Source organism: Pan paniscus, chromosome 19, assembly GCF_029289425.2.
Source record: "Pan paniscus chromosome 19, NHGRI_mPanPan1-v2.0_pri, whole genome shotgun sequence".
Classification (NCBI taxonomy): domain Eukaryota; kingdom Metazoa; phylum Chordata; class Mammalia; order Primates; family Hominidae; genus Pan; species Pan paniscus.
Genome location: NC_073268.2, coordinates 12287861 through 12313439, shown reverse-complemented (window position 1 = coordinate 12313439; position 25579 = coordinate 12287861). Strand labels below are relative to the sequence as shown.

Genomic DNA, 25579 nt, shown 5'->3' with positions numbered 1-25579 from the left:
CCTCAGCCTCCCGAGTAGCTGGGACTGCAGGTGCATGCCATTGCACCTGGCTAATTTTAAAAAATTTTTGTAGAGATGGTGTCTCTCTGTGTTGCCCAGGCTGGTATGGAACTCCTGGCCTCAAGTGATTCGCCTGCCTTGGTTTCCCAGAATTTTGGGATTACAGGCCACCATGCCTGGCCAAAACAGCTTTATTGAGAAATAATTCACAAACCATACAATTTAGCCATTCTATGTATTTATTTATTTATTTTTTCCAGACGGAGTCTCACTCTGTTGCCGAGGCTGGAGTGCAGTGGCGTGATCTCGGCTCACTGCAACCTCTGCCTCCCGGGTTCAAGCGATTCTCCTGCCTCAGCCTCCCTAGTAGTTGGGATTACGGGCGCCCGCCACCATGTCCGGCTAATTTTTGTATTTTTTAGTAGAGATGGGTTTTCATCATGTTGGCCAGGCTGGTCTCAAACTCCTGACCTCGTGATCCACCCGCTTCGGCTGCCCAAAGTGCTGGAATTACAGGCATGAGCCACGGTGCCTGGCCTTTTATTTTTTTCGAAATGGAGTCTCACATTGTCACCCAGGCTGGAGTACAGTGGTGCAATCTTGGCAAACTGCAATTTCTGCATCCTGGGTTCAAGCGATTCTCCCGGGTTCAAGTGATTCTCCCGGGTTCAAGCGATTCTCTCAGGTTCAAGCGATTCTCCTTCCTTAGCCTCCCGAGTAGCTGGGATTACAGGCGCCCACCACCACGCCTGGCTAATTTTTGTATTTTTAGTAGAGCCGGGGTTTCACCATGTTGGCCAGGCTGGTCTTGAACTCCTGACCTCATGATCCACCTGCCTCGGCTCCCCAAAGTGCTGGCATTACAGGCGTAAGCCACCGTGCCCGGCCCATTTTATTTTTATTTTATTTTATTTTTTTGAGGTGGAGTCTCATTCTGTCACCCAGACTGGAGTGCAGTGTCACGATCTTGGCTCATTGCGACCTCCGCCTCCCGTTCTCAAGCGGTTCTCCTGCCTCAGCCTTTGGAGTAGCTGGGATTACAGGCGCCTGCCACCACGCCTGGATGATTTTTTTTTTTTTTTGTATTTTTGGTAGAGATGGCGTTTCACCATGTTGGCCAGGCTGGTCTCAAATCCCTGACCTCAGGTGGTCTGCCCACCTTGGCCTCCCAAAGTACTGGGATTATAGGCATGAGCCACTGCGCCCGGCCACAGTTCACTCACTTAGAGTATACAATTCCGTGGATTTAGTATATTTGCAGAGTTGTGCAGTCATTGCTGTGCTGAGTTTTGGAATATTTTCATCACTCCATAAGGAAATTCTGTACCCACTTACAGTCATTCCCATTGCCCACCAAGCCCTCCCTGGCTGCCTCCAGCTTTAGGCAAAGAGTAATCTACTTTTTTTCTTTAGAGATTTGCCTATTCTGGCCATTTGATAGAAATGAATTGTATAATATGTAGCCTTTGGGTTTGGCTTCTTTCACTTAGCAGTCAGTTTTCAAGGTTCATCCATGTGTCAAGACTTTATTACTCTTTTCTGTTTTGCTGTGTTGGGTCTTGTGTTGCCTAGGCTGGATTCAAACTCTCAGGATTAGTCAAGTGATTCTTATGCCTCAGCCTCCCAAGTAGCTGGGACTACAGGCGGGTGCCATTGTGCCTGGCTAAAACTTCATTCCTATTTATGGCCTTTTATGCAATAGTCCCCTCTTATCTGTGCTTTCCCTTTCCATGGTTTTACTTACCTGTGGTCAACCATGGTCTGAAAATATTAGGTGGAAAATTCCGGAAATAAGTAATTCATAAGTTTTAAATTACGTGCCATTCTGAGCAGCGTGATGGACTCTCGAGGAGTTCTGCTTCATCCTACCTGGGACGTGAATCGGACATGAGTCATCCTTTTGTCCAGTGTATCCATGTTGCACACGCTCCCTGCCTGAGGGTCACCTTGTAACCATCTCGGTGATCAGATCCACTGTGGCGGTATTGCAGTGCTCGTGTTCAAGTCACCTTTATTTTACTTCATAATGGCCCAAAGCGTAAGAGTAGAGATGCTGGCATATTATTATAGTTGCTGTACTGTATTATTAGTGGTTGTTAATCTCTTACTGTGCCTAACTGATAAAATCTTTCATAGGCTTGTATGTATAGGAAAAAAAATAGTTTATGTAGGGTTTGGTAGTATCCGAAGTTTCTGAGGTTTCAGGCACCTGCCTGGGGTTTTGGAAGCACCCCCTGCAGATAAGGGGGCGCTGCTGCACTATATTTGATCTGTTCACCAGTGGGTGGACGTTTGGGTTGTTTTCCCATTTTGGTTATTATGAATGATGCTGCTGTGAACGTCCATGTACAAGTTGTTGTGAGGATGTAGGTTTTCATTTCTCTTGGGTATATACGTAGGGTGGAATGGCTGGGTCATGTGTTCACTCTATGTATAACTTTTTGAGGAACTGCCAGATTGCTTTCCAGAGTGGCTGCGCCATTTTATATTTGTGGCAAATGTTTGAGAGTATCAATACATCTTGTTCTCACTTTCCTTTAGGTCTCTGCTAAATGGCTTTTTCTTTTTTTGAGATGGAGTTTTGCTCTTGTTGCCCAGGCTGGAGTGCAATGGTGTGATCTCAGCTCACTGCAACCTCTGCCTCCTGGGTTCAAGCGAGTCTCCTGCCTCAGCCTCCCGAGTAGCTGGGATGACAGGCGCGTGTCACCATAACTAGCTGATTTTTCTATTTTTAGTAGAGACGGGGTTTCACCATGTTGGCCAGGCTGGTCTCGAACTCCTGACCTCAGGTGACCCACCTGCCTCGGCATCCCAAAGTGCTGGGATTACAGGCGTGAGCTACCACGCCAGGCCTAAATGGCCTTTTTGGAGATGCTCTTTGTACCTACTCTCCTAAATAAAATCCTGTCCCCTTTGCCTACTCTGGGCACTCCTTTCCTTCCTTACTCTGCTTTATTTTTCCTTGGAGTTCTTAGCACCCTCTGATACACTATGTATTTACTTTGTCAGTTGTTTATTTTCTGTCTCCTCTTAACTAGAAAATAAGTACCTGGCACCTAAAATAAGGTCTCACATGAAGTATATATCAAGTAAATATTTTCTTTTTTTTTTTTTGAGACAGAGTCTTGCTGTGTTGCCCAGGCTGGAGTGCAGTGGCGTGATCTCGGCTCACTGCAAACTCCGTCTCCTGGGTTCACGCCATTCTCCTGCCTCAGCCTCCCGAGTAGCTGGGACTACAGGTGCCCGCCTCCACGCCCGGCTAATTTTTTGTACTTTTAGTAGAGACGGGGTTTCACCATGTTAGCCAGGATGGTCTCGATCTCCTGACCTTGTGATCCGCCTGCTTTGGCCTCCCAAAGTGCTGGGATTACAGGCGTGAGCCACTGCGCCCGGCCATGTCAAGTAAATATTTATTTAACGAATAAATATTTCCCTCCACAAAAGGGAGAGACCTTATTAATTTTATTCAGCTCTGTATTCCTTCACGTAACCTCATGCATAGTGTATGTGTTGGAAGAAGGAACGATGCACGCCGTTAGGGAGACGCGGGTGCCGTGAGAGGAGGCTGGCCATTTGGGGCATGGAGAGGTTACCTGGGGGGCTGATGAGGAAACTCTTTCGTGGGCTTCCAGAATGTGAGAGAAGGGGAGAACTGGAAGGAGGATTCTTGTTGACTCGGTCTGTGTTGGCATTTTTACAGCTGTAAGGAAGCCAGGAATAGGGGGAGGAGGATTTGTTTGAGGGTGAAGGAGGGATAATGGATGAGTTCAGTGTCCATTCAGCAAGCATTTATGGATGTCTCCTATTAGGTGCTGCCCAGACATATAGAGGTGAAGCAGACCCATCTTTGAAGTCTGGTAGTGGGATTAGTTGGGCTGTCCTGTGTTTGGCACTACTTGGGTGGGGCATGGAGGGAAGGATCAGGCAAAATATAACTCGAGGAAAGGCCGAGAAACAGCCTTTCCCACAGGAAAAAAGGGGGAAAAGCTCAAGGCTTCTAGTGGGATGGCCTTTTGGCCTCAGAGGAGGTGCGACTTCAGAAAGGCTTCATAGGTGCTGGGACAGAGAAGGGCTTGAAGAATCTTCTGCATTTTTAACATCCCGTTTGTGACTCGCTTCCCTGTTTTCTTTCCTCCAGAACCTTTCAGCTCTTGGGGCATTGGTGAGTCTCAGTAATGCACGTCTCAGTTCCATCAAAACTCGGTAAGTCTTTGGCCCTTTTTTTTCTCCAGGGGCGTGTTCCCTTAGCAAGTGGGCATATGTACATCTTTGCTTTCATTGTTACCGTCCCCAGGATTCAAGACCTCTCTCTATTCCCAAGAGTGTGGAGAGTTACATTCCTTTTGTGAGCTCACTTGATTTGAACCCTACCTTTTCCAGCTCCCAGATGTCCTATTCCACCCTGGGATTACCTCTGCTCCCTTCTTTCTTTGCTTCTTCCACCTCATTCCAAGTATTTCAGGAGTTGGAAACCACAGTGGATCTGGGGATGAAGTCTTGCTGTAGCCTAGTGAGAATAAAAGAGCAGTCACTTTCTCTGAAGTCTAGCCTCCGCCCACTTAACATGACTCTCTTCTTTCTTTGAAGGTTTGAGGGCCTGTGTCTGCTGTCCCTGCTGGTAGGGGAGAGCCCCACAGAGCTATTCCAGCAGCACTGTGTGTCTTGGCTTCGGAGCATTCAGCAGGTGTTACAGGTGAGGTTTCAGCTGCTGCCCTACTTCCTCCTCCTCCCCCATCTTATTCCCCATCTTGGATGTGGCATGTTCTTTTCAACTTGGACATGTAGTTCTGGGGACAGAATAATTGGAAACAATTCCCTGATAGCAGAGAGGATAAGCTTCAAATAGAAACTTTTTTTTTTGAGATGGAGTCTCGCTTTGTCACTCAGGCTGGAGGGCAGTGGCATGATCTTGGCTCACTGCATCCTCTGCCTCTTGGGTTCGAATGATTCTCCTGCCTCAGCCTCCTGAGTAGCTGGGATTACAGGCCTCTGCCACCACGCCTGGCTAATTTTTGTATTTTTAGTAGAGACGAGGTTTTAACATGTTGGCCAGGCTGGTCTCAAATGCCTGACTTCAAGTGATCCGCCTGCCTCAGCCTCCCAAAGTGCTGGGATTACAGGTGTGAGCCACTGTGCCCAGCCTATATATATATTTTTATTTCAGTAGTTTTGGGGAACAGATGGTGTTTGGTTACATGGATAATTTCTTTAGTGGTAATTTCTGAGATGTTGGTGCACCCATCACCCGAGCAGTGTACGTTGTACTCAATATGTAGTTTTTTATCCCTCACCAATCTCCCACATTTCCGCCCGAGTCCTCAGAGTTCATTATATCATTTTTATGCCTTTGCGTCCTCATAGCTTAACTCCCAGTTGTAAGTGAGAACATACGATGTTTGGTTTTTCATTCTTGAGTTACTTCACTTAGATTAATGGTCACCAACGCCATCCAGGTTGCTGCGAATGCCATTATTTTGTTCCTTTTTATGGCTGAGTAGTATTCCATGGTATATATACACCACATTTTCTCTCTCTCTCTCTCTGTCTCTGTCTCTCTCTCGACAAAGTTTTGCTCTGTCGCCCAGGCTGGAGTGCAGTGGCGCGCTCTCAGCTCACTGCAACCTCTGCCTCCCGGGTTCAAGCAATTCTCTTGCCTCAGCCTCCTGAGTAGCTGGGATTACAAGCGTGCACCACCATTCCTGGCTAATTTTTTACATTTTACTAGAGATGGGGTTTCACCATGTTGGCTAGGCTGGTCTCGAACTCCTGACCTCGTGATCCACCTGCCTTGGCCTCCCAAAGTGCTGGGATTACAGGCATGAGCCGCCACTCCTGGCCCACACTACATTTTCTTTATCCACTTGTTGGTTGATGGGTATTTAGGCTGGTTCCATATTTTTGCAATTGTGAATTGTGCTGCTATAAAATATTGTGCGCAAGGGTCTTTCTCATATAATGGCTTCTTTTCCTCTGGTAGATGTCCAGTAGTGGGATTGCTGGATCAAATGGTAGTGATGTTTCATGTTTGTTGGCCATTTGTATATCTTCTTTTGAGAATTGCCTGTTCATGTCCTTAGCTCACTTTTTGATGTGATTATTTGTTTTTTTCTGGCTGATTTGTTTGAATTCTTTGTAAATTCTGGATGTTAGTTCTTTGTCAGATGCATAGTTTGTGAAGATTTTCTCCCGCTTTGTGGGTTGTTTACTGATTATTTGTTTTGCTGTGCAGAGGCTTTTTAGTTAAGTCCCATCTATTTATCTTTGTTTTTGTTGCTTTTGGATTCTTGGTCATGAACTCTTTGCCTAAGCCAATGTCTAGAAGGGTTTTTCTGATGTTATCTTCTAGAATTGTTATGGTTTCAGGTCTTAGATTTAAGTCCTTGATCCATCTTGAGCTGATTTTTGTGTAAGGTGAGAGTGATCCAGTTTCATTCTTCTACATGTGGCTTGCCAATTATCCCAGAACCATTTGTTGAAAAGGGTGTCCTTTCCCCACTTGTTTTTGTTTGCTTTGTTGAAGATCAGTTGGGTGTAAGTATTTGGCTTTATATCTGGGTTCTCCCTTCTGTTCCATTGGTCTATGTGCCTATTTTTATATCAGTATCATGCTGTTTTGGTAACTGTAGCCTTGTAGTATATTTTGAAGTCAGGTAATGTGATGCGCCCAGATTTGTTCTTTTTGCTTAGCCTTGCTTTGGCTTTATGGGATCTTTTTTGGTTCCATATGAATTTTTGGATTGTTTTTTCGAGTTCTGTGAAGAATGATGGTGGTATTTTGGTGGGAATTGCATTGAATTTGTAGATTGCTTTTGGCAGTATGGCCATTTTCACAATATTGATTGTACCTATCCATGAACATGGATGTGTTTCCATTTGTTTGTGTCGTCTGTGATTTCTTTTAGCAGTGTTTTGTAGTTTTTCCTTGTAGAGGTCTTTCACCTCCTTGGTTAGGTGTATTCCTAAGTATTTTATTTTATTTTTTGCAGCTGTTGTAAAGGTGGTTGAGTTCTTGATTTTATTCTCAGCTTAGTTGCTGATGGTGTTTAGCAGTGCTGCTGATGTGTATACATTGATTTTGTATCCTGAAACTTTACTGGCTTCATTTATTGGATCTAGGAGCTTTCTGGATGAGTCTTTAGGGTGTTCTAGGTATATGATCATATCACTGGTGAATAACGACAGTTTGACTTCCTCTTTACCGATTTAGATGTCCTTTATTTCTTCCTTTCTTCCTTTTTTTTTTCTTTTAGATGGAGTCTCTCATTCTGTTGCCCAGGCTGTAGTGCAGTGGCGCAGACTTGGCTCACTGCACCCTCCGCCTCCTGGGTTCAAGCAATTCTTCTGCCTCAGCCTTCCAGGTAGCCGGGATTACAGGTGCCTGCCACCCCGCCCGGCTAATTTTTGTATTTTTAGTAGAGATAGGGTTTCGCCATGTTGGCCAGGCTGGTCTCAAACTCCTGACCTCAGGTGATCTGACTGCCTCGGCCTCCCTAAGTGCTAAGATTACAGGTGTGAGCCACTGTGCCTGGCCTAGACGCCCTTTATTTCTTTCTCTTGTCTGATTGCTCTAGCTAGGACTTCCAGTACTATGTTGAATAGAAGTGGTGAAAGTGGGCATCCTTGTCTTGTTCCAGTTCTCAAGGGGAATGCTTTCAACTTTTCCCTGTTCAGTATAAGGTTGGTTGTGCGTTTGTCATACTTTGTTGCTCTTTTAACGTTTTAATTTTTTCCCCTACTTTTACATCCTTTGATAACATCTCCACTTAGTTATTTAACAAGCATTTTCTGAGCACATATAGCAGGCAGTGTACCAAGCTCTGGGGAGACAGTGAGATGTACATGGACCCTGCTTTCATGGTACTCAGAGTCTAGCACTTTTTCTATGAAGTAAATGTTTACAAATAGGAAGTGTTTATGCTTTGTGAACCACATATAGTTTCTATTGTATATTGTTTATTTTCCAATCCTTTAAAATGTAAAAGCCATTCTTAGTTTGTGGGCCATGCAAAAACAGGCACCCATAGACCATCATTTACTGATTCCTGTTCTAGTTGAAGATACCTTTTTTTTTTTTTTTTTTTGAGATGGAGTCTTGCTGTGTCGCCTAGGCTGGAGTGCAGTGGCGTGACTGCCTCAGCCTCCCGAGTAGCTAGGACTACAGGCTCCCGTCACCACACTTGGCTAATTTTTTGTATTTTTAGTAGAGATGGGGTTTCACCGTGTTAGTCAGGATGATCTCGATCTCCTGACCTCATGATCCGCCCGCCTTGGCCTCCCAAAGTGCTTGGATTACAGGTGTGAGCCACCACACCCAGCGAAGATACTTTAATTGAATAATTATATAAATGAATATGAAGTGATAAACTGAGGTAGGTGCTGTGGAGGTAAAGACTATAGTTCTTGGAAAACATGTAACAGGAGAATCTGACTTCAGCTGGGGTGGTGTGGGTATTTGTGATCAGGGCCAGCAGTCCAGGGAGAGCTTTTCTGAACTGATCAATAGAAGTTAATTGGGTTAAGAAAGTGTTCTAATGTGCCAAAGCCGTGAGAGAAGAGGAGCATGGCCTGTTTGAAGAATTCCAGCATGTGGCTAGAATTGATGAGATGTGGCTGGGGAGATAGGAAGACTGGGGACCAAGTTGTGTATGGCCTTATAGACCATGCTAAGGGTTTTGGCTTTTATTCTTGGAGTAGTGGCAACTCATGGAAGGTTTTAAGCAGGGATGAGGAGGTGGTGGTGGTGATTGAAAGTATCTCTCTGAGGCCAGGCGTGGTGGCTCACGCCTGTAATCCCAGCACTTTGGGAGGCCGAGGTGGGCGGATCACCTGAGGTCAGGAGTTCGAGACCAGCCTGGCCAACATGGTGAAACCCTGTTTCTACTAAAAATACAAAAATTAGCCAGGCGTGGTGGCAGGCACCTGTAATCCCAGCTACTTGGGAGGCTGAGGTGGGAGAATTGCTCTAACCCGGGAGGTGGAGGTTGCAGTGAGCCGAGATCGTGCCACTGCACTCCAGCCTGGGTGACAGAGCAAGACTCCATCTCAAATAAGAAAGAAAGAAAATATATCTCTGGCTGCCTCTGGATAATGGATTAGAAAGGAACAGATTGGAAGCAGAAACTCTATGTAGATGGCTGCTAAAGTAATCTAGGAGAACATTCATAGTAGCTTGGACTAGGGTTGTGGCAGTAGAACTGATGAGAACGATATAGGTTTGAGAGAGATTTAGTGTCAGAGTGGCAGATGCTGAGGATAGATTAGCATCGAGTAGAACACATGTCCAGGGTGACTCCTGGATTCCTGAACACTGGAAGACAGGTTTGGAGGTGTGGGAAGAAAATACCATGGCTGTGGCCTTGAGCATTCAGTAGAAGCACCATTAGTAACTATCCCCCTGATCCGGCATCAGTGGAAGTGGCCAGGCATCTCAGTGTAGCCTTGATGGTTCAGTGGGTGGAGGCTTTAGTTGGCTGTTTTTTGAGGTGGAGTCTAGCTCTGTGGCCCAGGCTGGAGTGCAGTGGCGCGGTCTCGGCTCACTGCAACCTCCGCCTCCCGGGTTCAAATGATTTTCCTGCCTCAGCCTCCTGAGTAGCTGGGATTACAGGCGCCTATCACCACACCACACCTGTCTAATTTTTGTATTTTTAGTAGAGATGGGGTTTCACCATGTTGTCCAGGCTGGTCTTGAACTCCTGACCTCAAGTGATCCACCCACCTTGGCCTTCCAAAGTGCTGGGATTACAGGTGTGAGCCACCAAGCCCAGCCCTTTTTTTGTTCTTTTTCTTTTTTTTTTTTTTTAAGACATGGTTTCATTTTGTCACCTGGGCTAGAATATAGTGGTGTGATCATGGCTGACTGCAGCCTTGACCTCTGGTGCTCACATCAGTACCCCCCACCGCACCCACCAATAGCTGGGACTACAGGCGTGTACCACCACCCCCCGCTAATTAAAAAAATTTTTTTGTACAGATGGGTTCTTGCTATATTGTCCAGGCTGGTCTCGAACTTCTGGGCTCAAGCAGTCCTCCCACCTTGGCCTCCCAAAGTGTTGGGATTACAGGCATGTGCTACCGTGCCTGGCCTGGCATCTTTTACTAGGGGGAAGAGTCTTCAGTGTTTAGATGGCAGTTGAAGCTGAGGATGAGATTATCAAAATGAGCCCTTTTATGGACGGGATTTTAAAGCACACCACACTTAATGGTCAGGTAGAGGAAGATGAACTGACTAAGGAGACTGAGACAGGCCAACAGAAAGAAGAAGATAACCGGGATTGCGGGCTGGAGGGGGCCAAGCGAAGACTACTTGAGGGACGAGGGAGGAGTTATTTCTGTGTGTGCCTCCTGAGGTGGGACAAGACGCAGACTGAGAATTGTTGATCAGATTAGCAGCATGGGTGGTAAGACCATAGTGAGAGTGGTTTTGCTGGAGCAGTGGACGCTGAAGCCAGACTGGCACGGGATAAGAAGCCAATGGGAGAAGGGAAATGGAAGGAGAGAAGATGGGAAATCTTTTCGAGATGCTGGGCTCTAACGATGAGGGAGAGAAATTGGGTGATTACTGGGATTTGGCAAGTGAAGTATGGGCTCAAGAAAAGACTTTTTTGGTGGCTCACCCCTGTAATCCCAGCACTTTGGGAGGCCAAGGCAGGCAGATAACGAGGTCAGGAATTCAAGACCAGTCTGGCCAACATGGTGAAACCCCATCTCTACTAAAAATACAAAAATTAACTGGGCATGGTGGCATGTGCCTGTAATCCCAGCTACGAGGGAGGCTGAGGCAGGAGAATCGCTTGAACCAGGACCCGGGAGGCGGAGGTTGCAGTGAGCCAAGATCACACCACTGCACTCCAGCCTGGGCTACAGAAGGAAACTCCATCTCAAAATAAATAAATAAAATAAAAAAGACAAGATTTTTTTAAGATGGGAGAGACTTGAGCTGTATAAATGTCAGTGGGAAGAGTCCATGTGGTGGGGACTGGTTAGAAATTCAAGGGAGATAAAGCGAGTGACAGTGTAAGGTTCTGAGAGGAAGGGAGGAAGATAGTATTGAAAGCACAGCAGAGGGACTGTCTTTGGGTAGGAAGAGGGCAGGAGAGGGTGGGTAGGATGAAGATGAAATTTCGAAGTTTGGGAGTGGGAAGCGAAGGCTGTTTTATTAGGTTGGTGCAAAAGTAATTGCTGTTTTTATAGTTACTTGTAATTATCTCTGGGCTTCAGTTTTTTCTGTGAAGTTATGGGCAAGGTTAAACAGAGGTGACAGTGGTGGGAGAAGTAGCGATTTGGAAATTGGAGGAGAAAACTTTAGTAGCAGCGTTAACCAGAGAAATGCGGTAGGATTACTGGACAGGGATGAGGGCCTGTGTCGTTGGTAGGCCTGCCTGTTTTTGCTTCATAAGTATTCTCTTTTTTTGACACATGGTCTCCTCTCGTCTAGCAGGAGATATATGCTGGATGTTTTTCCTTAGATACATATTAATTTTCTAAGGAAGTCCTTTTAAATTCAAATTGTTTTTTCTCCATGGGTTCCAGGGTGGGTTTGAGCCAGCTAGCAACAACCTCGAAGAGATGGCACAGTCTTGTTATGGTTGAGGCTTATTTTTCAGTCTGAAAAGTGCTCTTCTCCCTTTCTAGCAGGGAACATTAGTATGAGATCATCGGAAAATCTTTCCAGGGCTGCGGTGAGCCAAGATTGCGCCACTGCACTCCAGCCTGGATGACAGAGTGAGACCCTGTCTCAAAAAAAAAAAAAAAGGCTGGGCACCATGGCTCACACCTGTAATCCTAGCACTTTGGGAGTCTGAAGTGGGTGGATCACTTGACTCCCAGAGTTCAAGACCAGCCTGGCCAATGTGGCAAAACCCCATCTCTACTAAAAATACAAAAATTAGCCAAGCATGATGGTCCATGCCTGTAATCCCAGCTACTCAGGAGGCTGAGGCATGAGAATCACTTGAACCCAGGAGTCAGAGGTTGCAGTGAGCTGAGATTGCCGCAGTGCATTCCACCCTGGGGGACAGAGCAAGACTCTGTCTCAAAAAAAGAAAAGAAAAGAAAACTCGGCTGGGCACGGTGGCTCACACCTGTAATCCCAGCACTTTGGGAGGCCAGGGCGGGCAGATCACGAGGTCAGGAGATCGAGACCATCCTGGCTAACATGGTGAAACCCCGTCTCTACTAAAAATACAAAAAATTAGCCAGGCGTGGTGGCGGGCGCCTGTAGTCCCAGCTACTCAGGAGGCTGAGGCAGGAGAATGGCGTGAACCCGGGAGGCGGAGCTTGCAGTGAGCCGAGATCGCGGCACTGCACTCCAGCCTGGGCGACGGAGCAAGACTCCGTCTCAAAAAAAAAAAAAAAAGAAAACTCTTCAGTTAATCAGGTCTTTAAGGTATAGCTTTGTTACTCTTTTTTTCCCCCACACAAATTCCTAGGACCCCAGATACCCGTAATAGTAAAATGTAAATACAGTATCCGTGTCTCCACACCCTCTTTTCCGCCAGGTAGTGGCTTGGATGGTCAGACTGACATTAACCGTGGCATTTCTCAGAAGGCTTGTATTTTCTCCTGCTGCTCTTTGGTGACAATCAAGGTGAGGCTGGAAGCACGAGACATTATTTTTTCTTTAGACCCAGGACCCGCCTGCCACAATGGAGCTGGCCGTGGCTGTCCTGAGGGACCTCCTCAGATATGCAGCCCAGCTGCCTGCACTGTTCCGGGACATCTCCATGAACCACCTCCCTGGCCTTCTCACCTCCCTGCTGGGCCTCAGGCCAGAGGTGAGATGTCTCCCTGGACCCTTCCCCATGGCCCCCCGCAGTCCTCACCTTCACACACTGTTTAATTGTTTGATGGAAGTGACTGGGGAATAGGATTGAAGAAGTGAGAAGAGGGAGGGGCCAAGAAAAAGTGATTTCTGGAGAAGGGCCCTTGTGGGGTGCTGGGGGAGATGGAATATGGTGACATGGTGCTCTCAGCCTCTCGTTTCTCCCTTTGTTTTTCCTACAGTGTGAGCAGTCAGCATTGGAAGGAATGAAGGCTTGTATGACCTATTTCCCTCGGGCTTGTGGTTCTCTCAAAGTAAGTATTTATGCACTCTTCTCCCCACCAGTGTAAGCGTTGAGAGCTCTTACCTCAGATTCCTGTCCTGAGATTCCTAAGCACCTATCTTCTGATTATCCTTTAAAGTTACCTATCTCCACAAGTACACTTCTACCACTTTGTAGCACTTACCTCATTTAACCCTTGTTTTTCCAAAGAAGTTGGAATTGAGAACTTGCTAAGATCAGCAGGCACTGGAACCTGTATCTGTTTGATGCCTAAGCCAGACTCTGAACCATGGGCTCCTTCCTTTTTCTGCCTTGCCTTTTCTGTATCTCTTAAAATGCCCTACCCACTTTTCTACCACCTTGTCTTTTTTTTGAGACAGGGTCTTACTCTGTTGTCCAGGCTGGGGCGCAGTGGCACACACTTGGCTCACTGTAGCCTTGACCTCCTGGGCTCAAGCAGTTCTCCCACCTCAGCCTCCCAAGTAGCTGGGACTAAGGCGTGTGCCACCACGCCCAGCTAATTATTAAATTTTTTGTAGGGGGTCTCGCCATGTTACCCAGGCTGGTCTTGAACTCCTGACCTCAAGTGATCCTCCTGCCTCAGCTTCTCAAAGTGCTGGGATTATAAGTGTGAGCCACTGTGCCTGGCCCCCTATCTTACTTTATTCATTTTTTTTTTTTTAATTTTTAACATTCAACCAATTCACATCATATCTTATTTTATTAATTTTTTTTGAGATGGAGTCTCACTCTGTTGCCAGGCTGGAGTGCAGTGGCGTGATCTTGGCTCACTGCAACCTCTGCCTCCCGGGTTCAAGCAATTGTCCTGCCTCAGCCTCCCGAGTAGCTGGGACTGCAGGTGCATACCACCACGCCCAGCTAATTTTTGTATTTTTAGTAGAGATGGGGTTTCACCATGTTGGCCAGGATGGTCTCGATCTCTTGACTTTGTGATCCGACCGCCTTGACCTCCCAAAATGCTGGGATTACAGGCATTAGCTACTGCGCCTGGCCATTTTATTTTTTTTGAGAGAGTCTCTGTTGTCCAGACTGGAGTGCAGTGGTGTGATATCGGTTCACTGCAAGCTCCACCTCCCAGGTTCCAAGTGATTCTCTTGCCTTAGCCTCCGAGTAGCTGGGATTACAGACGTATGCAAGTAGCTGGGATTACCGACATATGCCACCACGCCCAGCTAATTTTTATATTTGTAGTAGAGACGTATCACTATGTTGGCCAGGCTGGTCTTGAACTCCTGGCTCCACGTGATCCTCCCGCCTTGGCCTCCCAAAGTGTTGGGATTACAGGCATGAGCCACCTGCACACCCAGCCTTTACTTTATTCTTGAAGGTCTTGTAATTTTCTCTGGGAATGCTTTCTGACATATCACTTCCCTAGGACAATTGCCCTAACACTTCTTTCTGTGTATATTCCTGTTTAAACTCCCTCTGTCGCTTCCTGACTCCTTCCTCCCAGTTGTCATGACACATACAAGGTGACTACAAAAGAGCCTTAGTAGGTCAGACAGGCAGGTCAGGGTGTATGTGGGTCAGATGATGGAGGAGGTCAGGAGAAGAATTACAGTGTTGTTTTTAGGGAGATACAATAACAAACATGAATGCTTTACAAATTCTACCTAAGCAGTCACAGTTAAAGGGCCATTCGTAATTGGCACATTTGTTGTTTGCAGTATAATTGGATGCCAACTATACCTAAGAACAAGTAGATGTTCCCCTGTAGATTAAATGTTCTCTTACTTTGTTATATTCACCATTGGTTTGACAAACGATTGGACACCTGCTTACTCAGATGGAAACACAAATCTCTAGAGAGCTGGAATTTGTGGCAAATTAGTAATTTTTTGTTTAACTGGTGGGGTTAACTGTATTTGCCATTAGTATTGTTAGTCAAGGGGGAGTTTGCTATTCAGGTTGTCTTGAAAGTGAGATTATGAGGCCGGGCGTGGTGGCTCATGCCTGTAATCCCAGCACTTTGAGAGGCCAAGGCGGGCAGATTGCATGAGCTCAGGAGTTTGAGACCAGCCTGGGCAACACAGTGAAACCTCGCCTCTACTAAAATACAAAAAATTAGCCAGGCGTGGCGGTGTGTGCCTGTAGTCCCAGTTACTTGGGAGGCTGAGGCAGGAGAATTGCTTGGACCCAGGAGGCAGAGGTTGCGGTGAGCCGAGATCGCACCACTGTACTCCAGCCTGGGTGACAGAGTGAGACTCCGTCTCCAAAAAAAAAAAAGAAAGTGAGATTAGTGTGGTTCTGTGACCAAAGCAAGAAAGTAAGTTCTTGGAGGGACAGGGAACTGGTCTTTAGTGGGTGCCCACTGTGCCATTCACTCTCCTGAGTGTCTAAGATGTGTTGTGTCATTTTATCATTGTAATTATTCTGTGGAATTTGTATCATTGCATTTTACAGAGGAGAAAACCAGCTGAGAGGGACTTAAGTGACGTAACCAAAGGTTATATTATCTGGTAATTGTAAAACCGGGGCAGGTAGCAGCTCTAGTCAATTGTTAGTGGCTGTGTAGCTCGCTGGCCTGGGAAGGACTGTGAGTCAGAGTTCCATCGGCCTGAGCGCTGTGATCAGGGAGTGATGCCTGCAGTGTCGTTAGTAACTGGTTACTCGCAGTATCTGAAAAGTGCCTGAGCAGATGCTAGTTCTGAGTGAGCGTGGGGTTGTGTCCTTGCTGGTTCCTTCTTTTCATGTGAATGCCTCTAATCACAGCTAATAGAATCTTTGGGTAGGCAGGGCAGGACTTTTTGTCAAGAAGGTATTTGGAGTGACTCATCGATTTTATTAAAGATTAGCAGAGGTTATTTACTGAGGTTTTACTAAGTTTAGTAAAAACTGGTTATCTTGTCAAATGTTCTGTAAGTTAACCTCTCAAATGACACAGGCCAGCAGTTTGTCCCTGAACAAAGGTTTGGTTTTACTGCAAAAGTGTATTTTGATTCAGCTCTGTTAGGTATTATCTTTATCTACCTGCATCCCCCATGAAAGTGGAGGGGAAATTGAGTGTTACTTAACAGGGTAGAAGTGTGAATAGTAAGAGTTAAGGAGACTAGAATGCTAAGTGTTCTTCTGCTGTTGCTTTTTTATTTTCAGTGTGAGTAGTCAGGAGAATTTATCTGTAATTCTCAACCTTTTGTCAGACAGTTGAACTTAAGGCCTGCATTTTGAGTACCCTTTCCAAACTAACAAATGTTCCTGTGTCCTTCCAGGGAGTGTCTTACCTTTATTTCCCTAAGAATCAAGTGCCATCTGCCAGGAGTTTGAGATCAGCCTGGCCAACATGGTGAAACCTACCTCTACCAAAAATACAAAAAAATTAGCTGGGTGTGGTGGTGTGTGCCTGTGGTTCCAGCTACTTGGAACATTGAGGCAGGAGATCCCCTGAAGCTGGGAGGCAGAGGTTGCAGTGAGCTGAGATCGTGGCACTGCACTCTAGCCTGAGTAACAGAGTGAGACCCTGTCTCAAAAAAAAAAAAGGTCATCTGGAGAACTTCCCTCTGTTGAGGGTGTTGAGGGTTTTGGCTTTGTTGGTTGCCAGCACTTCAGATAAGAATCTGTCATGCAGAGGCTCCGGGGCAATTTGCACTTGGAAAATCTCGCAGACTAGTACTTAGGAAAACTGGTAACTGCCGTTTTGAAGTGTCTGTGTTTTCTGTTACATTCCCCAGGTACTCTCAGGGTAATTGTAGACTCCAAGCTCAGGATTACTACTCCCAAGTAATGTGAATCAAGCATTCTGAGTCCATGAGGTCAATTCCTGCAGAGACTTGAACTCACTTCCTCCTCCTTGCCACATTGATGAGCAGTTCCTCGGAATGGGTGGGAAGACTGACCTACTCTTGAGAGAGCCCCAGGACATGCTGTGTGTGTGCGCGTTTTGAGTGAACTGTTCCAAGCGAGTCATCGCTTTGGTTTGCTTTGTGGGTCAGCCAGGGTAACCTGTGGTTAGAGCCGTGTCGCTTCACCGTACACTGCTTTATTGCAGTCACATAAGCAGACTTCTGTTGGCCTCAGTCCAGCTTTTTGAGCCGTTTTTGGAGATAGGGTCTCGCTCTGTGACCCAGGAGTGCAGTGTTAAGATTGTAGCTCACTGTAACCTTGAACTCCTGGGCTCAAGTGATCCTCCCACGTCAGTCTCCCAAGTAGCTAGGACTACAGGTGTGCACCACTAGGATGTCTCGGGGAAAGCGTGAGCCTGCTCTTTCCCCTTCTCTGTATGTTGCCAGTGTTGGCTCCAGATTCTTGTTTTTCCATATGCTTGTCTTGTTGTCCTTACTAATTCTTTTTTTTTTCTGAGACAGAGTCTTGCTCTGTCACCCAGGCTAGAGTGCAGTGGCGTGATCTCGGCTCACTGCAACTTCTGCCTCCTGGGTTCAAGCAATTCTCCTGCCTCAGCCTCCCAAGTAGCTGGGATTACAGGTGCCCACCACTGTGCCCGGCTAATTTTTGTACTTTTAGTAGAGACGGGGTTTCACCATGTTGGCCAGGCTGGTCTTGAACTCCTGACCTCGTGATCTGCTCACCTCAGCCTCCCAAAGTGCTGGGATTACAGGTATGAGCCACCGTGCCTGGCCTTTTTTTTTTTCTTTTTGAGACAGGGTCTCACTCTCATCACCCAGGCTAGAGTACACTTGACTGGCGTGATCTCGGTTCTGGGCTTGGGTGGTCCTCCCACCGCAGCCTCCCAAGTAGCTGGGACTACAGGTGTGCGCCACCACACCCGGCTAAGTTTTTGTATTTTTAGTAGAGATAGGGTTTCTTCATGTTGCCCAGACTGGTCTCAAACTCCTTGGCTCAAGTAATCCGCCTGCCTTGACCTCCCAAAGTGCCTGGATTACAGGCGTGAGCTACTGCACCCAGCCTGTGCTTTTTTATTGACATGTTAAGTAATAAGATCCAGAAGCAGGTCTTACGACGACTATAATTGCAAATTAGTGATGCATGTGAATGATATTTCAGGATGTGTTACAATTATAATGTGACATGAAAATGATTCTATTAGTGACAGTCACAGGTACTGCTGATACTACTGTGGCTATTTGTCTGCATTTATAAGTGAAGGAAACACTACATTTTACAAATAGGCTAGTGGGAGTAATTTTTTTCCCCATCCATGTTCACAGGCCCCCTATGATTATATATCCAACTAAATTGTGGTTCTCAGGTTAAACACTCCTGCCCTAGCACCTTCACACAGCAGGCAGAGAAAGTGCTGAATGACAGATTGCTACTCCGAGACTTGCTGCCTTACTTCTGCTCTAGCAGCCTTCTTTTTTGACCTTGTCCTGCCCTCATACCTCTGGTTAGTGTCTTAACTTCCAGCTTGGACCCTCGTTTTTGTGTGTGAGCTGGTAGAGAGTTGGAGTGTGGAGACTGTTTTTTAGTACTATGTCCTTTCGGCTTGAGGGAAAAATTTTGCAAAAACTGTCAAGGAGGAAGCCCAGCTGTCTCTGGGACAGGGCCAGGCCCTTTTCGCTCCCAAGCAGGAAGCCGAGGACCAGAGCTGGCGTTGAGGAGTCTTTTACCATGAAAGCATGTCCGTGCCTGGTGTTGATGCCCCATAGAGGGCTTTGCTTCTTGTGTCTACAGGAAAAAGAGACCTGGGCTTAGAGTCTGCTGCTGGGAATGGATGGGATGTACATCTCTGGCTCTCAGAGCTGGCTCACCGGCCTCTTCCTTTTTTCCTCCACATCCAGGGCAAGCTGGCCTCATTTTTTCTGTCTAGGGTGGATGCCTTGAGCCCTCAGCTCCAACAGGTAAAGGGCAGGGAGGGAGAGGGAGAGCCCGGGGATCTGAGCCTGGATTGTCTCTTGCTGCTCCTCCTCCAGCTTTTCTGTCCTGCCTTCATATGCCCATCTGTGTCCTTCGGCCTCATTGTCCCATCTCAGGTTTCCCTCAGAGCTCTCTCTGATCTCCGTCTCTTTTGGGTATCAGTGGGGCTGGGGGTTCTGTGGCTGGACTGGATTCCCATCTGACCAGGTTTCTGTCCTTTCTCCCGCAGTTGGCCTGTGAGTGTTATTCCCGGCTGCCCTCTTTAGGGGCTGGCTTTTCCCAAGGCCTGAAGCACACCGAGAGCTGGGAGCAGGAGCTACACAGTCTGCTGGCCTCACTGCACACCCTGCTGGGGGCCCTGTACGAGGGAGCAGAGACCGGTAGGGACCAGGGCTGCTAGTTAGTGGAATAATAGTGAGGAAGCGTGGCAGGAAGGAACAGGAGGGGAGCCCAGAGACATGGGGCAGTTGGTTTTTGGGGAAAATGGGTTAGAATACAGGCAGGTCGTCCACCAGAAATGACAGAGGAGGGGATGGAAGAAAGACAGTGTACAGGGTAGTTGTGCTTCTGCCAGCTCCTGTGCAGAATGAAGGCCCTGGGGTGGAGATGCTGCTGTCCTCAGAAGATGGTGATGCCCATGTCCTTCTCCAGCTTCGGCAGAGGTTTTCGGGACTGGCCCGCTGCCTAGGGCTCATGCTCAGGTGTGTGTGGGTATTGGAGGGAGCGGAGGCGTGGAGCAGGAGGGATTGATGAGGGAGTGTCGCCTTCATCAGGAGAAAAGAGATGAAGGTGGGTGTGGGAGTTATGCCAGGGAGCCTGCTCTGAGGGTCTCCCTGCTCTGATTCTCTTTAGCTCTGAGTTTGGAGCACCCGTGTCCGTCCCTGTGCAGGAAATCCTGGATTTCATCTGCCGGACCCTCAGCGTCAGTAGCAAGAATATTGTAAGTGGGATTTGTCATCTCTTCAGAGCCCTTGCTCAGGATACCAGGCAACCAGGAAAGTACTGGGGACCTGAGTCTCCCCAAACAGTGTCATCCTGGAGTCGTCCCAGAGAGCTTCCTACTTTTGTCCAAATAACATCACTTCCTATGTGTCGTGACACAGGAGCACAGTGTCAGAGTGTAGCAAATGCTTCCTTGGGGGAGGGTGAATTTGGGGATCAGCTGAGTCATTGCTGAGAGGCCCAGCCATCCTTCTTACCTTCCATCCAGGGTCTATTTTAGAGGATAGGGGTTTGATTTTGTTGGGAGAGCTGAGATCAGGGGTTGGGTTTCTTACCTATGTGTACATATGTAAATGGTCTGTCCCTGTTTCTGTCTCTTTCTGGCTCTCACTTTCTTCCCCCACTCTTCATCTCTGCCACTTTTTTCTCCAGAGCTTGCATGGAGATGGTCCCCTGCGGCTGCTGCTGCTGCCCTCTATCCACCTTGAGGCCTTGGACCTGCTGTCTGCACTCATCCTCGCGTGAGTGGGATTGGGCTGGCTGTGGTGAAGGGATAGGGCATGCCAGAAACGAGGGTCACCATTCCTTCTCTGCCCCAGGTGTGGAAGCCGGCTCTTGCGCTTTGGGATCCTGATCGGCCGCCTGCTTCCCCAGGTCCTCAATTCCTGGAGCATCGGTAGAGATTCCCTCTCTCCAGGCCAGGAGAGGCCTTATAGGTGACCATCCAGGAAGGCAGGAAGGGAATAAAGAGGAGAGGGGGGTGAGGGGGTGCAGGTGGGCTGGGGCTTCTGGCATGTTGACCCCCCATTCATAACTGCCATCTTTGCTCATGACACAGCACGGTTCGGACCAAGGTGTACGCGATATTAGAGCTGTGGGTGCAGGTTTGTGGGGCCTCGGCGGGAATGCTTCAGGGAGGAGCCTCTGGAGAGGCCCTGCTCACCCACCTGCTCAGCGACATCTCCCCGCCAGCTGATGCCCTTAAGGTGAGGAGGCCTCGGCTCCGCCTTAGGACTCATCCTGTGCCCTTTGACCAAGTGTGCCTGCTCAGGAAACACTGTCTGCTGTGGCTGTCCTGCCTTCTTGTTTGCCTGTGGATGTGATTTATGTTTTCTCTGCCTCCAGCTGCGTAGCCCGCGGGGGAGCCCTGATGGGAGTTTGCAGACTGGGAAGCCTAGCGCCCCCAAGAAGCTAAAGCTGGATGTGGGGGAAGCTATGGCCCCGCCAAGCCACCGGAAAGGGGATAGCAATGCCAACAGCGACGTGTGTGCGGCTGCACTCAGAGGTGGGTGAGGCCTGTGCCCTGGACCACTGGGGCTCAAACGGGACCCCATCCTTTCCCCTAGTGGGACTCCCCTACCTACTATACCCTTAGATGAAACTTTTGTGGGGAGAGTGCCCAGACCAGCCTTTGTCCACTGCGATAAGTGATCCCCCAAACAGCAGGTGAAGGGGAAGGTGCCTGTGAAATGCAGAGCCAGGTGGAAGCCCGCAGAGAGGCCAGGAGGAGGCACCCAAGCAGCCACCCTGTTGCCAGGGCTTCAGGCGGCCTCGGGTCCTGCGGTTAGACCGGGAGCTCTGGTAGCCGACACAGCCCCTCCAAGGCCTTCGCTTCCTCCTGCGTTCAGCACGTCCTTGGTGTATCCACTTTCTATCAGGCAGAGTTCCAGCATGCGGGGAAGGCTCCTCCCTGTGAAGCTGACATTCTTCCAAGGGCAGGCTGCCTGGGGGAGCTCCCTGCTCTCACCGTAACCACTGACCTGTCCACAGGTTGCTAGTCAGATACTGTGCAGTTAATGGATGCCTTTCCTCTGGGTCCCATATATTTCACTGCCTGCCACCCCATCGCATGGGAAGGGGAGAACCGATTGTTCCCAAATACATAAATGCAAAATTATAAAATTTATAATTTTTTACTTACATTGTCTCAATTAAATACCGTCAGTGGCCCTATACAGTAGAGGTACTTTTATGATCCCCATTTTCTAGTTGAGAAGTTAAATGACTTGGCCAAGATAGGCAGTGGCAGAGTTGATGCCCATTTTGGGCTGTGTGCTTCAGAAGCCCTTGCCGTCAGTCCTGTTGGGAGCCTACCCTTTACACACCATTCTTCTTCCCCAGGCCTCAGCCGGACCATCCTCATGTGTGGGCCTCTCATCAAGGAGGAGACTCACAGGGTTAGTGGAGCCTCGTCTCCGTGGAGATAGGGGAAGGGGCCCCTGCTCTGTACACATTGGGGGGTGTGGCCCAGAGCTGGGTCCATTCAGACCTGGGAGTAGGCTCTGGAGAAGGGTTGGGTGGTCTTGGGGATGTTTCCAGGTGTGCTCTGTCCTTTTCAGAGACTGCATGACCTGGTCCTCCCCCTGGTCATGGGTGTACAGCAGGGTGAGGTCCTAGGCAGCTCCCCGTACACGAGCTCCCGCTGCCGCCGTGAACTCTACTGCCTGCTGCTGGCGCTGCTGCTGGCCCCGTCTCCTCGCTGCCCACCTCCTCTTGCCTGTGCCCTGCAAGCCTTCTCCCTCGGCCAGCGAGAAGATAGCCTTGAGGTAACTGTGATGGGCCAAGCCCCTCTTTGGTTCCTGGAGTCTCTTGTTTCCAAGAGACTCCCAGTATTTCTGGTGCTCACACTTGCCCTTTCTTCTTTCCTCAGGTCTCCTCTTTCTGCTCAGAAGCACTGGTGACCTGTGCTGCTCTGACCCACCCCCGGGTTCCTCCCCTGCAGCCCATGGGCCCCACCTGCCCCACACCTGCTCCAGTTCCCCCTCCTGAGGCCCCATCGCCCTTCAGGGCCCCACCCTTCCATCCTCCGGGCCCCATGCCCTCAGTGGGCTCCATGCCCTCAGCAGGCCCCATGCCTTCAGCAGGCCCCATGCCCTCAGCAGGCCCTGTGTCCTCGGCACGCCCTGGACCTCCCACCACAGCCAACCACCTAGGCCTTTCTGTCCCAGGCCTAGTGTCTGTCCCTCCCCGGCTTCTTCCTGGCCCTGAGAACCACCGGGCAGGCTCAAATGAGGACCCCATCCTTGCCCCTAGTGGGACTCCCCCACCTACTATACCCCCAGATGAAACTTTTGGGGGGAGAGTGCCCAGACCAGCCTTTGTCCACTATGACAAGGAGGAGGCATCTGATGTGGAGATCTCCTTGGAAAGTGACTCTGATGACAGCGTGGTGATCGTGCCCGAGGGGCTTCCCCCCCTGCCACCCCCACCACCCTCAGGTGCCACACCACCCCCTATAGCCCCCACTGGGCCACCAACAGCCTCCCCTCCTGTGCCAGCGAAGGAGGAGCCTGAAGAACTTCCTGCAGCCCCAGGGCCTCTCCCGCCACCCCCACCTCCGCCCCCGCCTGTTCCTGGTCCTGTGACGCTCCCTCCACCCCAGTTGGTCCCTGAAGGGACTCCTGGTGGGGGAGGACCCCCAGCCCTGGAAGAGGATTTGACAGTTATTAATATCAACAGCAGTGATGAAGAGGAGGAGGAAGAGGAAGAAGAGGAGGAAGAAGAAGAGGAAGAGGAGGAAGAGGAGGAAGACTTTGAGGAAGAGGAAGAGGATGAAGAGGAATATTTTGAAGAGGAAGAAGAGGAAGAAGAGTTTGAGGAAGACTTTGAGGAAGAAGAAGGTGAGTTAGAGGAAGAAGAGGAAGAGGAGGATGACGAGGAGGAGGAACTGGAAGACGTGGAAGACCTGGAGTTTGGCACAGCAGGAGGGGAGGTAGAAGAAGGTGCACCTCCACCCCCAACCCTGCCTCCGGCTCTGCCTCCCCCTGAGTCTCCCCCAAAGGTGCAGCCAGAACCCGAACCCGAACCCGGGCTGCTTTTGGAAGTGGAGGAGCCAGGGACGGAGGAGGAGCGTGGGGCTGACACAGCTCCCACCCTGGCCCCTGAAGCGCTCCCCTCCCAGGGAGAGGTGGAGAGGGAAGGGGAAAGCCCTGCAGCAGGGCCCCCTCCCCAGGAGCTTGTTGAAGAAGAGCCCTCTGCTCCCCCAACCCTGTTGGAAGAGGAGACTGAGGATGGGAGTGACAAGGTGCAGCCCCCACCAGAGACACCTGCAGAAGAAGAGATGGAGACAGAGACAGAGGCCGAAGCTCTCCAGGAAAAGGTGAGAGGCCAGGCAGGGAAGGTTCCTTGGGCGAGAAGGTGGGGCTGGCGGGAGAAGGGGTGACAGCTGCTTCTCTTAGGAGAGGTTTGCCCAGCCTGAACCATTCTTCTGTGTATATGTGTGTGACTATTCTGAATCTTGTGTCTTTGTGCCTAAAAGGAGCAGGATGACACAGCTGCCATGCTGGCCGACTTCATCGATTGTCCCCCTGATGATGAGAAGCCACCACCTCCCACAGAGCCTGACTCCTAGCCATCTTCTGCACCCCACTCTTTGTTTCCAATAAAGTTATGTCCTTAGATAGCGACTGCTGCTTCTGCCTTTTGCCACACCTGGGTCCCCAGCCAGAAGCTCAAGTGTCTGCTGGGCTTTTCAGGGTGTCCATAGTATTCCCCAGATGTCTCCATAGCTGTCCTCTTTTTGACGATCCAGAGAGGAACAATTGACATATTGGTGTAATGGACTGTCCCATCAGTCAGCACGATGGTGTCAGAATTGTAGGATTCTGGCTGGATGCTAAACGTGCAGAATTGTGTGTAGGGTTAAGAATGAGGAGTTATAGAGACACAGCCCTGCTTTCGTGTTTGTATTCGGGGTGGGAAATGTGTGGAGAATGCATCCTAGTGAGTGGACCTGTGTCAACACCCACATGCCCACACGCATGCGTGCTCAAACATACGGCCCCTTGGTCTGAAAGGGCAGGCTGAGTGATTGCTCAGTCTATGGAAGTTTAGGAAATTAGGAAAAGGTGTGGAGCAGTTTAGTCATTGAATTCTGGGAAATTTGGACCTTACCCCAAGATGAAAGGGTGTCCGTAGTGGGTACGTTGGGAATGACCTCTGTTTTGGGGCTAGTCCTCCTAATGACGGTTCCCCTCACAGCTCCCTGGCAGGAGTTTGATAAGCTCACCCCAGGCCTTTCTGCTCACTCTTGAGGTGTGGACATTTCCCACCCAGTGTCTTGTCTTGTCTTTTTTTTTTTTTGAGATGGACTCCTGCTCTGTTGCCCAGGCTGGAGTGCAGTGGCATGGTCTCAGCTCACTGCAACCTCTGCCTCCCAGGTTCAAGCAATTCTCTGCCTCAGCCTCCTGAGTAGCTGGGATTACAGGCGCCCGCCACTGCCTGGCTAATTTTTGTATTTTTAGTAGAGATGGGGTTTCACCATGTTGGCCAGGCTGGTCTTGAACTCCTGAGCTCATGATCCACCTGCCTTGGACTCCCAAAGTGCTGGGATCACAAGCATGAGCCACCGCACCTGACCGTCCCAGTGTCTTTTCTTTAAGCACTAATCCTATTCTAGGCCTTGCTGGGATGGACGTGTGAGGATGAACCGAGAGATGTGTCTGTGAGAGGGTACCAAGATTGGTGGGCTTGAACTAGGGGCCCCGTGGTTTTTTTTGCTCAGTCAGTTGAATCATGAACGTAAGTAAAGTGCCTTCGCAATGCAGAAGAGGGAGTCATTTCTCCCAACATGTATCCTGAAGAGCCCTTTGAGGAGGTGGCATTTGAGCTAATTTTTGGAAACTTCAGTAGGATTTTAAAAAGTTACCCCTCAACTTGTTTTCGAAATAAACAGAAAAGTGAGAACAGTATAATAGATAACCTTTGCCTAGATTTGCCAATTAACATTTAGTCATGTTAGCTCTTATCCCTATAAACTGCGTATCTACATGTAGACATGTATCTATATTACACCCATATAT

The 25579-nt window shown here is 48.8% G+C and overlaps 1 protein-coding gene across 1 annotated transcript in view; it reads left to right on the top strand.

The window, feature by feature from the left end:
- PELP1 (proline, glutamate and leucine rich protein 1) overlaps positions 1–24176 on the top strand; it is a 33346-nt gene extending 9170 nt beyond the window's left edge. The window contains exons 2-17 of the mRNA XM_003810210.6: positions 4139–4203; positions 4588–4693; positions 12624–12773; positions 13003–13074; positions 18761–18820; positions 19066–19216; positions 19411–19537; positions 19689–19776; positions 20211–20299; positions 20378–20494; positions 20617–20764; positions 20904–21063; positions 21900–21955; positions 22118–22324; positions 22429–23877; positions 24037–24176. Coding sequence (XP_003810258.2) covers positions 4139–4203; positions 4588–4693; positions 12624–12773; positions 13003–13074; positions 18761–18820; positions 19066–19216; positions 19411–19537; positions 19689–19776; positions 20211–20299; positions 20378–20494; positions 20617–20764; positions 20904–21063; positions 21900–21955; positions 22118–22324; positions 22429–23877; positions 24037–24129 — 3138 coding nt within the window. The 3' untranslated portion in view covers positions 24130–24176. The remainder of the gene's footprint in view (positions 1–4138; positions 4204–4587; positions 4694–12623; positions 12774–13002; positions 13075–18760; positions 18821–19065; positions 19217–19410; positions 19538–19688; positions 19777–20210; positions 20300–20377; positions 20495–20616; positions 20765–20903; positions 21064–21899; positions 21956–22117; positions 22325–22428; positions 23878–24036) is intronic.
- The last annotated feature ends 1403 nt before the right edge of the window (positions 24177–25579 follow it).